Source organism: Vitis vinifera, chromosome 18 (assembly GCF_030704535.1).
Source record: "Vitis vinifera cultivar Pinot Noir 40024 chromosome 18, ASM3070453v1".
Taxonomy (NCBI): domain Eukaryota; kingdom Viridiplantae; phylum Streptophyta; class Magnoliopsida; order Vitales; family Vitaceae; genus Vitis; species Vitis vinifera.
In genome coordinates, this window is record NC_081822.1 from 5082024 (window position 1) to 5097476 (window position 15453).

The window sequence follows — 15453 nt, forward strand, 5'->3', positions numbered from 1 at the left end:
GTCGACCACACGAAAAATTGAACCAATTGATTCAATTTCATATTGATTTTAATAAACAAAACGACTTTACCAATTCAATGGATGGGGATACGAATGCTAGCTGTACCCAGTTTTGAATAAGATACATGGCGAAAACAGTGCCGAGAGATTAAGGGATAAAATGTGCCTATGTGTGAAATTCATTCTTTCGACGACTAAGGTGGTGTTTGTTTTTTGACTGAATAGAAAAAACTAAAATATTTGGCTTTTTTTATTCAGCTAAAAGAAATTTATTGACATCATCTAACATAACTAAAATGAACTTGTTATCAATAGGTTCAGTTTAGTTATGTTGGATGATGTCAATATGTTACTTTTAACTAAATAAAAAAAATTAAATATTTTAACTTTTTTTATTTAATAAAAAAATAAACACCACCTAAATCTAATTTTGGAGTAGAAAGAGTGAGAACTTCGGCAAAAGGACATTTTGTCATGGTTCATGGCTTGGTCAAGATAAATAGACCGGAAACTACAAAGATCAACCCTTTCGGTTTCCATCATATGACACTGACAGCTCTTTCTACTCCTGACTCCGTTCCTTTTTTCCACAGAGATTTACACGTTTTCAAGGGAAATATCTCTAAGAAAGAAAGTAGAATAAATATTTTTGACTCATGTGTTGAAATATGAGAGAACGGATTTCAGATGGAAACACATTTTTTTCTCAAAAATAAAAAATAAAAAAATAAATTAAATGCATCTACAGCTATATTTGTCAGAATGGTGGAAGGAAAACACATTGCTGATTATTAAAAAGACCCATCAAGGGAAAGAAAGTCCCGATGAAATTTAATATCTTCCTGAAAATTCCTAGAAACCATTGCTCGGATGAAGCAAACGCAGCCTTTGATCTGCAGTATCCGCGTATTCTCCCTCAGATCGATGGTAATGGAGGGGCTACTGACCTTAATAATTATGTAAATTGATGCTATATATTTCTGGAAGACTAGACTTAGAGCTACTTACAGTCACGAAGCATCCAAGGTCAAGACTGAGTACTCGATACATCACGATCCTTTCGCGGAAAAAAATGTATAAAATTTAATTTGGGCGTGGGTGAGACGGCACTTTCAGCTCCTAATCATCCCAATCAAATCAACAACAGCCAAGCCACACCTCACCACTCACTCTTCTCATTTGTCATCCTTCATTTTACTTCTCCCATGTTAATCCTCCGTTGCTACGTAAAATGTCAAAAGGAGCTCAGTTATTAATTTGTTGGTATCAAGTGATTATAGAGGAAAAACATCACCCTCATACCCAAACTCAAACTGGACCTGGATTACTTTCTCTCAGGTGCTTACTTAGATACGGGCCTCCACAAACCCTACCAGACTTGTGGATTAAAATTTGCTAGAGAAGGACGCGAAATCTTTCAATTAATCGATCCCAATAAAACACTAGGCACGTAATTAGTTCCAGAAGTTTTAGCTGTAGGCCGTGTTTGAAAACTGTTTCACAAGGAGTAGATCTACACCCTACAGGGAGGATGACCAAGTCCAAGAGATGCATAATTCGAAGTTCTCTTGCCGACCACGTGCTTTCCTTTAATCGACACAGAAAGGCCACATACCAAGAATGAGAAATCCAACGTCTCCAAGTAATTAGATATCTTCAGTGGTCGACATTTCTATGTAGAGATATTCTTTACAAAAAAAATAAAAAATAAATAAAAAAAGAAAAAAAAAGAAAAAGAAAAAGAAAAGAGGAGAAGAGTCCCACGACTAGCATAAATATGGAGTACTAGCACCAAGAGAGCACCAGAAGCTTAGCCAGTTCCTAACAAAAAGGGTCCTTGGTTTTTGCCTCAAATCATCCAGATTAAGCCATGGCTTCCCCATCCTTGTTGTCCTTATTCTTCATATTTTCGCTTCTACTGGGGATGGCACATGCACATTATCTATCCCCCAACTTCTATGCAAGATCATGCCCTAGGGCTCTCCCTACCATTCGAACTGCAGTAAACAAAGCAGTGGCCAAAGAGAAACGCATGGGGGCCTCATTGCTCCGCCTCCATTTCCATGATTGCTTCGTATTGGCAAGTCGTTCTCCACATTCCTCCTTTTTAATGGATCTTCTGTTTTTCACTACTTTTTTAACTTTTTTCTGGTTACTACTGACTGCCTCTGCAACTTAGGTTTGAAATACAGAAGTCAGATATTATTTGGCACTGGTTGACCTTTAAGATGGGAAAATATTAGTTACATTCATGCGTGCATATAGCTGTTTAACAGGAATATGGCTACTAATAACATGTTAATGCATAAATTTAACAGGGATGTGATGCTTCTATATTATTGGATGACACTGCAACCTTTACTGGAGAGAAGACAGCAGGACCAAATAACAACTCTGTGAGAGGATATGAGGTGATCGACACCATTAAATCTCAAGTGGAAAGTTTGTGCCCTGGAGTTGTCTCTTGTGCAGATATTGTAGCAGTGGCAGCTCGTGACTCGGTTGTCGCTGTAAGAGACCAACTTCCTTCACAACTACTATATCACCATTATTCAACTTTGCAGTTTATAATAGGGTTCAGAGATATACTAATCCGTCTCTCCTATTCTACAAACACCATTATTTTTGAGCATTTGTGGTCAGGCTTCATTAGCCAACATGGAACACTTATCATGGCCAAACTTTTCACATGGGTGCTAAAACATGGTTGGGTGGCCCAAATTAGGCCGAAAAAAGTTGATGGTTCTATTAAAGATTAGACACTTAAAATAATTGTTAATTAACTACATATCGTGGTTTATTGATTATGATTTTTTTTTTTTTTTTCTTACAGTTGGGTGGCCCAACATGGACTGTGCGATTAGGCAGAAGAGATTCAACCACGGCGAGTTTCAGTGCTGCTCGCACCGACCTCCCTGGCCCGAACTTAAATCTCAGTCAGCTTATATCTGCCTTCTCCAAGAAGGGCTTGACTACTAAGGAAATGGTGGTTCTCTCAGGTATAATATTAGAAAATGGATAAAATAGTGCGTTTGTTGTTTTAATTTAAAAAAAAATGACATCATATTTCAACGGTGGTTTTCATTTCTGTTGTGAAATGGGTCCTCTACTTCACTATGCATAATTCACCAATATCCTTAACTTTCATTGTTATTCTTCCTTTTTTCCAAAATGAAGGCATCACCGTCATTTGAATCTATGTACATGTATTGCGTATATGCATGTATGTGTATAATATATCATTGAACTAACGTATTATCTCAAATTCCATATAATTTCTAATATATATATATATATATTTTTTTTTTTTTTTTCTTTTTCTTTTTTTCTTTTAGGAACTCATACCATAGGTAAAGCAAGATGCACAAGTTTTCGAAATCATATTTACAACGACACCGACATCGATCCAGCATTTGCAGCATCAAAACAGAAAATCTGCCCAAGATCGGGTGGAGATGATAATCTATCTCCTCTGGATGGAACTACTACTGTTTTCGATAATGTTTATTTTAGGGGTTTGAAGGAAAAGAAGGGTCTGTTGCACTCAGACCAGGAACTCTACAACGGTGGCTCCACAGATTCCATAGTTGAAACCTACAGCATCAACACTGCCACTTTCTTCAGGGATGTGGCCAACGCCATGGTTAAGATGGGAAATATTAGTCCTTTAACCGGAACTAATGGACAGATTAGGACCAACTGCAGGAAAGTCAACGGATCCTAGTCAGTTTATGGATTTTATTTCTTTCTGGTTTAAGTGTCTTTAATGTTAATCTCCTACCATAAATAATTGGAAGTTGCTTATCGCAAAGCAGTCTGGGAAATTTGCGGAGTTTATGGTATTTGTATTTGTTCGTCTACTTAAAAAATTATCTTAAAAATTTTTTAGTCAGTTTTGGTTCTATTGCATAAGTTAAATTTTTGTATCATCAACCATGGGCACCATAATTTTGAATGATTGACATTATTTTCCTAGTCATTTGATTACAAGTAAATGGTAAGAAAGATTTTTTCTTACGAGAAAAGATTTTAAATTTTCTAAGCCAATCAGAAGAGCTCTGAAGGGATAAGATGGACAAGTAGCCATTTTGAAGCCTCAGACTTTAATATGCATGCACTAACTAAATCTAGCTATCCAAGGTGTTGACTCCCGGTCCCAATTAGTCAGTAACATAAAGAAAGGGCAATGAATCATTTTTGATACACGTATGACTTAGGGCCCATATAATAATGATGGTATGAATCAGATGGATAATAGTGGTGATGTGAAAGCTGCCTCTTCCGTCTATTCAACCCTAGCAAATAATGTAGCCCAATGCTGGATCTAGTCTTCTGTCGCTAACAAAACTGTTGAGCCTTAATTAATAGGCCCGATGGCAGTAATGCATCATGCAACTTACCTTTTTGGGCTTGTAATCAAGATGTTTTGTTAGAGTGCATAATAAACTCCTGAGTTTAAACTTCAAGGATTTTATCTTAGCATGTATATGATATATTATAAGCTTTTAGAAAAATCAATAGTTGGACAGGTTTCTCCTTTAAATTTATTTATACATATATTATAAGTTTTTAGGAAAATTAATAATTCAACAAGTATATCCTCCAAATTTATTTTATTAAAATTCTTTTGTTAAAAATATTTATGATACATAATTTTATAAATAGTATTTATAAATTTATTCTTTCGTTAATAACTATTTATAATAACTATATATATATATGTCACTTTTTATTTTGACTTCATACTTGAAAATTAATTAGGAATAAAAATAAGATAAATTTTTTGGATACTCATATCATCCCAATCCTAATGATGGATTTGAGATGAAAAATAAATAGATTAAAAATGAATTTGAGGTTTTTTATTTTAAACTCAGATAGATATAAAATAAATAGATCAATGGGCTAAGGCACTTAAAATTAAATTTTGTTGTTTAGTGATTGTGGGTTTTTAGGCTGAAGAGATTCAATCAAGGCGAGTTTAAGTACTGCTATCACTGACCTCACCCAAGTGGTCTTATGGGCTTCACTACCAAGGAAATGGTGGCTCTCTCAGGTGTACTGGTCGGCATTTGGTAGCAAGCATGATTAGAAAATTGACAAAATAGTATGTTTGCTGTTTTAATTTAAAAAAAATGATATCATATTTCAAGAGTGGTATTTATTTCCGTTGTCAAATGGCCCTCTACTTTACTGCATGTCTTTCACCAATATTCTTAACTGTACTATTTTCCCCCCTTAGAATAAAGGCATCACTATCATTCTGCTGATGACACTTTTCTTTTATGGTATCTAAAAGTCATTCAACTTTTAAGTTAAAGAGCATAATGTTAGTCCTGTGGAACTTGTACACGATGTCGGCCGAGTTGAGTACTTCATGCACAAGAGCTTAATTTTATTAAAAATATTATATATATACACACACACCGAATGGTAAAATCCATTTATGACCAGATAAACTACCAGCTGCAACAGATCTTCGAGGAGCTTTTCTTGCATAATCTGGGCCATTAGCCTACAACAATGGACTTCTATTTCAAAACTAAGGGCGACGACAGTAGTGTTGTTTGCTCGGAATCCCTTCACCCGATTGCCAAGAGGGTGGCGATTGTGTTCTCTTCTTTCCCCAAGATGGCTGAGAAAGTCCCCTTCACCCTGAAAAATTAAAGAATGAGATTCTACATTAAAAGTTTTAATAAAACGAGACCCAACGATGAATTTCGGGTTTACAGCAGGCCCTTTAAGGGATAGGATCATAGGACAAACTACAAGTAGGAGTTTGAACTTGGAAGGTCCAAATCCAGACTTTTTCATGCACTTCAACTAAGCCCATCAAAGGTGTTCACTCTCAGTCTCAATTAGTGAATAAAATAAAGAAATGTTGAAATGGGTCTCAAATTCCTAATATTTTCTTATCCAAGAACTCAAAAGTCATACATAATTTTTTTATAATATATATATTATAGTAAAACAATTCCTCTTGATTGTTAATCAAATCATATTAAAACCTCATGTATCTTTAATTAGATTGTTTTATATTTATGTTTTCAAATTAATATTGTTTATATTAAGACTTTCGATACCACAAGAAAAAATGATGATGAATTAATCAGGCGTATATGAATTAGGCCCACATGAAAAAGATGGTATTTATAAGATATATGGATGGTGAAGATGCTCTATCTAACATTAATGTAACCCAATTCTGGATCTAGGTTTCGGTTGCTAGCAGAACTATTCAGGTTCAATGGACTCACTATTTTTGGTGCCAGTCTTCAGTTTAGGCCTTCAAAAAAATTATTATGATTGAAATACCTTCAGTAGTTACAGTTTATAATTTATGATTTGACATGGTTTACCTTCAATTTTGAGGTCAAAATTATAGCCTTTTCAGCCTCTGTCCAGCTTCTAAAGGAACTATTTTTTCTATAGAAACAAATTATTTAAATGCTTGAAGCATATATTGCAGGGTAGGTAGAGATTCAATGCATAGGACCAACCCCCATAGAAATAAGAAACCCCACAAATTTAACCAAGAGCCTTTCAATCATTGGCACTATCCCCTTGCAAGCATCGAGTCAAGTACTTGGGTTCGATTATGTGTGTCTTTTTAATGTCTTTCCATATATATAAATTTTACAGCCACGCATGCAAGGAGAGGCCTTGGCCCAGAAGCAATACACTACTATCCCGAATCTAACTTCATTATACACGGAAAGCTTGAGGCTGAAAACTAGCCTATTATAATATGTAGGCGTGTTGCGGACATGAAAACAAATACAGGTACAGACCAAAGTAAAACCCGTGGAAGAAAGGATTTTGGATAAGAGTATGATAGTTTAAAAAAATAATTCCTAAATTACCATTGTGGAAAAAATAATTCCAAATTTACTGTATTTTAAAAAATTTACACATGAAAATCGTCTATTGAAGAGACAATTTTCTCAAATTTTTATTTTATTTTTAAATAATAATTTGGGAAAAATCGTCTCTTGAAGTAACGATTTTCTTAAAAAAGTGATGATTCCCCGGTGCCCCCCCCAAAAAAAAAAAAAATCATTTTTTCATTCCTTATAAATTTTTTAATTAATGATATATTTTTTAATAATATAATTATTATAAATTTAATTAATTTTATTTACTAAATTTAATATATAAAAAAATTATGATTATTGAGATATTTATCTACAATAATATTTTTTAAAAATATAAATTATGTTTAATATTTAGATATTGATTTTAAAAATATTTTCTTCTTAATCTTCACTTTTTTCTTTAAATTAATTCAATTAATTATAATTAATAAAATTAATTTACTTTGATATTGTTTTTTATTTATAAGATAAATAATATTTATCTAATAATTTTTATTTCTTTTGCTTTGTAATTTAAAAAAATTATTATCAATTTTATGTGAAAAATGCGTTTATAAAAAAATTGTTATTAATTTCTCAAATAATTATTACAAAATAAATAATTTTGTTATATAAATTTTAAAATTAAAAATATTAATTTTTAATTTAAAATTTAACTGTAAAAGGAATAAATATAGAAAAATAAATTAATTTATTATTCAATAAATTAATTTTCAATATGAAGAGATATAATTTTTTAAGTATTAATCAATTTAAAAAGAAATAATAATCATTTGTATATTAAAATATTTTATTTAATAATTATAAATGATAAACAACTAAAGTAATTTGAAAAAATAATAAAATATTTCTTTAAAAAATAATTTAATACACTTAAAATTAGAAATAATTAACTATTTTTTATTAAGAAAAAAATTGAGGAAATATTTTGTTATATAAAAATTTTTATTTGTTTTTAATTTTTAAAGTTATAGGTTCCAAGAAAATCCATCAAATAAAAAAAATCATTTTTTCAAAAACTATATATCCAAATAAAAACCTTGAAATTCAAATATATAATATCATAAATATAAACACCAAGTCAATCCTTAATTATCAAATATTTTTTATATTAAATAATCTAAGTCACCAACTATCATGATTATAAGAAAACCAATAATATTGTTCATATAAATACTAAAAAATCAACAAATATCCCAACAATTAATAAAGTATCAACCATAATAAAAAAATCAATTATTATCATGAATGCAAAAAACCAACAACTTTGTTCATATGAACCATCAACAAATAAATAATAAAAAAAATCAATATCTAAATATTAAACTTAATTTATATTTTTATAAATATTATTTATGATAAATATCTCAATAATTATAATTTTTTATATATTAAAATTTAATAAATAAAATTAATTAATTTTATAATATATATTTATATTATTAAAAAAATATATCATTAATTTTATTTTTTTGTGGAGAAAAATACGATTTCTCCCTATTTTTTTTCTTTTAAAAATCATATATTCAAGAGACGATTTTAGTGTGTAAATTTTTTTAAAAATAAATGTTAGAAATCATATTTTCAAAAGATGATTTTTTTATATATAAATTGTTTTCAAATAAACGATTTAAAAAGGAAATAACGTTCTCTTTCATATTTAGCAAAAACTATGGTAGATTTGAAATTATTTTTTTAACCACGGTAGTTTAGAAATTGTTTTTTTAAATTGTCGTACTTTTATAAAAAATCAAAGAAAGATATGGTTTGGCCCTTCATTCTATTTTAGCTTAAGATTTACAAAATCTTTTTTGAATAAACAACTCTATCTGAACTAAATAAAGTATAACAAAAATCCAATATGATACTTCCATCTGTTTCTAATAAAAACTGAACTCAATCAATGTGATCAACTCTATATATCATAGAAATCAAATTAACTAGATATAAAATGAAAAATCAAACCAAACCAAATATTTTAAGATCCATTTGGTTTGGTTTTTAATTATAGATTTGTATTTGTTTTGAACTTAAAAATTATTAATAGGAGTTTATATTAAATCTTGAGTTTTATTTATTTTTAAAATTATTGAAACCAACTTGAATTTGATATTAAAAATCTATCAAATCCATTTAGAATTGATTTGATCATAATATAAAAATAATGAATTACTTTAATAAAATCTAATATAGAAAAATTTCTCAAATATCAAATAATTATGTATAAATTTTAAAATATTGGTTTGATTTCGTTTTTATCTATTAGGAAATAAGAAAATCGAAAATTGAACTATCAAGGCCAATTTCAAAATTCTCAAATCAAACCGATTTTTTTTTTTATTAAAAATTGAACCAATATCATAGGTTTTGATAGATTTTTTATTTTTTTATTTACTTTACCTAGACCCGAAATAATAGTGGGCAAGTCACATGAATACATGAATCAACACAAACAACCCAAAAGTTAGGATTTGAAAATCGAAAATCTGTTGTAAGCTATAAGCTTGACAGCAAACTGTAAACATTGTCCATGGATTTTTTTTTTTTTTTTTTTTTGTTATTAGAGTACCCTAAACAGGCGGTTAGGGACCTAATAAAATAGCCTTCTTTTTTTCAAGGTACTTGATCAAGAGTTTATTTGATTATGTGATTTAAATACAATTTTTATTTCTAATTAAAAACATATTTTTTTAAAACAAAATAAGATAGGGAATAGTTTTAAAGAATAAGTAAAAATCATTTTCAACTATTAAAAAATAAAATAAAAATATAGAGAAATAAAGAAATAATTTAAAAAACCTATAAAAAAAATGTTTAAATATGAGTTGTCTCTATATTATGTGTGTTTTTAAAATTTCTTTTAATTTCTCTAAATTTTTTCATGGCTAATTAAATAGATTTCAAATAAAGCAGATTTGATAGATAAGATTTACTCTATTTTTTTAAAATAATTTGAAACTAAAATATTGATTAATATTAGAAGGAAATATATAATAGACTAAAACTTATTTTGAGTGACTTTACTAATTTTTTTCTTTATATATCATTTTTTCATAATTAATTTTTTTTTAAAATTTCAATTAGATAAATAAATTCTAAATTAAGTAAAACCAAATTATAGAATTTGTAAATTTATGAACAAAAATTAATGGAGAATAACTTTGTTGCTTCTCATTTGGTCAAAACATATTTTTTTTTCAAATTTTCTTAATAAATAAATAAACTTCAAATCAAATAAGATTTAATATATTTGATTCTTTCACCGATAGATTATTTTTAAAAATAATTTCAAATTTTAAAAAATCAATCAATTATTAGAATTTTACAAATGAAAATTGGTCTGAAATAACTATTCTGATTCTCCTTAACACTTTTATGATTTTTCATGAACTTCAAATAAAATAAGGCTTTATGCATTGTGCTTATTAGTCTAATAATTTTCAAAAAATAATACAATATCACTAAACAGTAATCCGGATTAATGTGTTCCAAGTACTACTTTTATTCAATTCCCTTAAATCATTAGCCACCACATCAAAATTTTAACCAGCTGATTACATCCATATTGATCTTAATAAAAACAAACAGCTTTATTAATTCGATGAATGGGGAGGGGGAGGTTGTCTATTGCTAAACAGACAAATTGCAGTAGCCGGTTTTGAATAAGTTGATGGCGAAGACAATTCCACAAGAACTGATAGCATGTCAGCATGTGGCTGTGTTATCTTCATTCTTTGGAAGACGATTAAAGTCTGATTTTGGAGCAGTAGGAGTGAGAATTTCGGGATAAGGACATCGATGCCATCCACGAATTATGTTTTTGTCATGATTTGGCTGTCTGGTCAAAATAATGGAGCTGGAGGTTGCAAATATCAACGCATGCCTTTTTCATCTCAAGGCTCTGACACAGATATTTATGTCCTTGGCTCCATCCCTGTATCCCACAAAGCTAACCAACCAACCATGTTTTCAGGGGGATATTTATCAGAAAGAAAATAAAAAAATATTAAGTGAGGCATATTTTTCGGACTGGCCCGTGGAAACCACATGGCTGATGTTGACAAGTACTCGATACTCATTAAGGAATTCAAAGTCCCGATGAAGCAAATTCCCTCAATATCTTCCCTGAAAATTTCTGAAAAACCATTCCTCAGATGAAGCAATCACGGAAGCCTTTGATTTGCAACATGCGCGTATTCTCCCTCAGATTGAGGGTAAAGGAGGTTGGAGAGCTACTGACTTTCATAATTATGTAAAATATGCTACTTCTGGAAGAGAAGACTTGGAGCTACAATCCACCGAGCAAGTGGGCTCATTTCCCGATAATGAAAACCTTATTTGTTTTGTTATATCCACCGATCTTGACTTGATAAACATCCAAGTCAAGTACTCAACATCATGGTCTTTTCGAAAGGCCGGTGGCAAAAAAAGTAAAGTATAGGCGTGGGTCAGGCTTGCACCACTTGCAACTCCAATCAACCCAATCAAACAAAACAGCCAACCCACTCCTTACCCGTCACTCTTCTCATTTTCTTCCTTCATTATACTTTTCCAATGTTAATCATCCACTACTACGTAAAATGTCAAAAGAGCGCAATCATATACTACTATCAATTGATTAATATAGAGAAAAAACGCCACCCTCATGCCCGAAATTCAAACTGGACTTGATTACTTTACGTCGGTGGTCAATTAAAGGCCACCTCAAACTCCATCGAACTTGTGTATTGAAACTATGTATCCTCCAAATCTCTCACTTACTTGATCTCAATCAAACACTAGGAACGTTAAGGGAATTAAGCCAAATTTCCAACATGCGAGAAATAAAAAATATAGAAAATACACGTCAAAGAAAAATAATTATACACACAAGACAGTATTTACGTGATTCGATAATTTACCTATGTTCAAGTAGTTGTAAGGATATTACTATTATGAGAGAAGAATACAGAGTACCACATTTTGCTACAATATTTTCTCTCTATATAAAACACGATAACGACACCACAATAAAAAACCCTAATTACAAAAGACGGTTCCACAATGAGTTAAATGGACCCAAAAATCATATTTGGCTATAATATTTTTTCTCTATATAAAACACGGCAACGACACCACAATAAAAAACCCTAATTACAAAAAACAATTTCACAATGAGCTAAACATACCAAAAAAATTTTCTCAAGGGCAACGCCCCCAAACCCCCAGAAGACTTGTCCATGAGACGCAATATTATTCGAGTCAAGTCATCAAATCAGATCAAATAAAACTAAGCTCCATAAAACCCGACAGAAATGTAGTTAGTTCTAGAATGTGCATGAAAACTATTTCGCCATGAGTAGATCTACTGAGAGATGACAAAGTCTAAGAGATGCCTAATTCTAAGTTCTCATTCCGAGCACGCGCTTTGTTTTAACCACCACCGAAGAATCCCCCCGAGCACGCGCTTTGTTTTAACCACCACCGAAGAACCCCCCCCCCCCCCCCCCCCAAAAAAAAAAGGAAAAAAAGTCAAACATGTCTTGTAAGCCGTCTACTACACATTACTTTTTTATAAAGAAAAGTGTTCCACGACTAGCATAAATATGGAGTACTACTGCACCAAGAAAGAGCACCAGATCAGGCTTAACCAGTTCCAAACACAAAGGTTCCTTTGTTTGTGTCTCAACACATCCAAATTAAGCCATGGCTTCCCTATCCTTGTTTTCCTTATTCTGTGTGTTTTCGTTTCTATTGGGGATGGCACATGCACAGCTCTCCTCCAACTTCTATGCAAGTTCATGTCCTAAGGCTCTCTCTACCATTCGAGCTGCAGTAAACAATGCAGTGGCCAAAGAGCGCCGCATGGGAGCCTCATTGCTTCGCCTCCATTTCCATGATTGCTTTGTATTGGTAAGTCTCCTCCTCCATATTTAACTCCTTTTTACTGCATTTTTTTCAGTGCTTGTTCTGGTTACTTCTGACTAGTCTGCAAATTAGATTTGAAATCCAGAAGTCAACCATGATCATGTGGCACTGGTTGACCCTTAAGATATTAATAAACCTCAATAATAATCCCTTCATACATGACATGTCACATGCATACGTGCATAAGGCTGTTTAACAGGAAAATATGTACTAATAACATCTTCATGTACAAATTTAACAGGGATGTGATGCTTCTATATTATTGGACGACACTGCAAGCTTTACCGGAGAGAAGACAGCAGGACCAAATAAGGACTCTGTGCGAGGATATGAGGTGATCGACACCATTAAATCTCAAGTGGAAAGTTTGTGCCCTGGGGTTGTTTCTTGTGCAGATATTGTAGCAGTGGCAGCTCGTGACTCTGTTGTTGCTGTAAGAGACCTACTTCCTTCACAACTACTATATAACCATTAATCGTGACCTTGCAGTCTATAATAGGGTTCAAAGATACAATAATCTGTCTTCCTTATTCTACAAACACCATTATTTTAGAGTATTTCGGAAATACTATTTCCAGCCAGCCTTCATTAGCCACCATGGAAACCTTATCATGGACAAACTTTTAACATAGGAGCTAATTAAACATGGCTATGTATACCGGCGTTTACTGAACTATGATACAAACCATACCAAAAAAAATTGATGTTTTTATAAAATATTTATGGGCTAAGACCTTTCAAATAATTGGTTAATTAACTAAATTAATATTGCGGTTTACTGATTATATGTTTTTTCAGTTGGGTGGCCCAACATGGACCCTGCAATTAGGCAGAAGAGATTCAACCACGGCGAGTTTGAGTACTGCTAACAGTGACCTCCCTGGCCCGGCCTCAGATCTTAGTACTCTTATATCTAGATTCTCCAACAAGGGCTTCACTACTAAGGAAATGGTGGCTCTCTCAGGTATGCTCTGGCATTTGGTAGCAAAAATGATTAGAAAATTGATAAATTAGTATATTTTCTGTTTTAATATTAAAAAAATGATATCATATTTTTTCATTTTCGTTGTCAAATGGGCCGTCTACTTCACTACTTCGTGTCTTTGACCATATCCTTAACTACTCATGCTTTTTCCCCACAAAGTGAAGGCATCACTATCATTGGAAGAAAGTGGAAAAGAAAAGACAGCAAAAAATGACGCTTATTAGTCACCTTAGAAGTCAAAATATTGTTAATTTTTTAGAAGAAGTCACATACGACCTAGAGCAAGTTGAGGCACAAGTACTCAATTTTATATTTGAATTTATTATCCGAAATTCCTCCTAATTTGAAATATATTTCGTTTTATTTTTTTATTTTTAGGAACTCATACCATAGGTAAAGCAAGATGCACAAGCTTTCGGAGTCGAATTTACAACGAGACCAACATCGATGCAGCATTTGCAACATCAAAACAGAAAATCTGCCCAAGCACGGGTGGAGATAATAATCTGTCTGATCTGGATGAAACGACTACTGTTTTCGATAATGTTTATTTCAGAAATTTGAAGGCGAAGAAGGGTCTGTTGCACTCAGACCAACAACTCTATAATGGTGGTTCCACAGATTCCATAGTTGAAACCTACAGCACCAACTCTGCCACTTTCTTTACGGATGTGGCCAATGCCATGATTAAGATGGGAAACCTGAGTCCCCTAACAGGAACTAATGGAGAGATCAGGACCGACTGCAAGAAAATCAATGGATCTTAGTCAATTTATGAATGTCTTTAATGTTGTACTACTTCAATAATATTTGGAAGTAGCTTATCACAGGTGATTTGCAAAATTTGCCTTGCTTATGACATTTGTATAATAATGTTCATCAACTCAAAGGTTTATCCCAAATAAAGTTTTTAGTTGGTTTTGGATCATCTGAAAAAATTAAATTTCCGTGCGCCAGACCATTTGCACCATAATTTTGAATGATTAAAATTATTTTTCAGACTCTTTTGATTACAACTAAATTTAATAACGAGAAAAAGAAACGAACGGGAACGAAAACACCACAGGGTGAATATTTTTGTATTTATTTTTTAAAGAATTTATTTTTTAAAATAATACTTTTTAAAAAAATCCTCCTTTTCTTTCACCTAAATTTGCGGATAAACCCGAGAGCAGGGTCATCCCACGAGGAACACACACTCGTATATAAATATATACATGGAATATCTAAAAATAAGTAAGATAAAGGAAAGGGTTGAATCATTTATGATACGGACGACAGTAAGGCCCATATGATAATTGATAGCTTGAATAAGATTGGTGGTGTTAATGTGAAAGCTTCGTCCTTCATCTAATTCAACCCTACCTAATAGTGCAACACAATGCCGGGGCTAGATTTTTGTCGCTAAAAATTAAACAAGTCTGACTCAGCGGGCCCACTATGTGTGGACTTTGGAGCACCATTCAGCACACTGTTCTGGGCCTCTGTCATCGTCACCGGCTGTCTCTCTTAAATTTATCATTATCTGAAATCCCTCCCGTAAGAGCTATTTATGATGTATGATTTGACATGTTTTACTTCTAATCTTGACTACATACTAAAAAATTATCACTGAAAGGAATTGAGAAATACATAGGATCTTTCCTTTATAGCCTCTGTCTAACTTGGAAATGAACTAATTTTCCT

General features: G+C 31.9%; 1 protein-coding gene across 1 annotated transcript; it reads left to right on the forward strand.

Annotated features, from left to right (window-relative positions):
* Positions 1–1770: 1770 nt before the first annotated feature.
* On the forward strand, positions 1771–14710 carry LOC100232945 (uncharacterized). Its single transcript, XM_059734263.1, has 9 exons — positions 1771–2080; positions 2319–2510; positions 2834–2999; positions 3336–3723; positions 3798–3832; positions 12559–12767; positions 13024–13215; positions 13581–13746; positions 14146–14710. Exons 1-9 carry the CDS (start codon positions 1871–1873, stop codon positions 14532–14534), a joined length of 1947 nt encoding a protein of 648 aa, XP_059590246.1. The 5' UTR covers positions 1771–1870; the 3' UTR covers positions 14535–14710.
* The last annotated feature ends 743 nt before the right edge of the window (positions 14711–15453 follow it).

Bases quoted from the DNA above. Each gene is read 5' to 3' on its own strand.
- LOC100232945 (XM_059734263.1), top strand. From the start codon at position 1,871: ATGGCTTCCCCATCCTTGTTGTCCTTATTCTTCATATTTTCGCTTCTA. The intron at 3,000-3,335 runs GTATAATATTAG...TTTTTCTTTTAG, and splicing joins GGAAATGGTGGTTCTCTCAG to GAACTCATACCATAGGTAAA. The intron at 12,768-13,023 runs GTAAGTCTCCTC...CAAATTTAACAG, and splicing joins TCCATGATTGCTTTGTATTG to GGATGTGATGCTTCTATATT.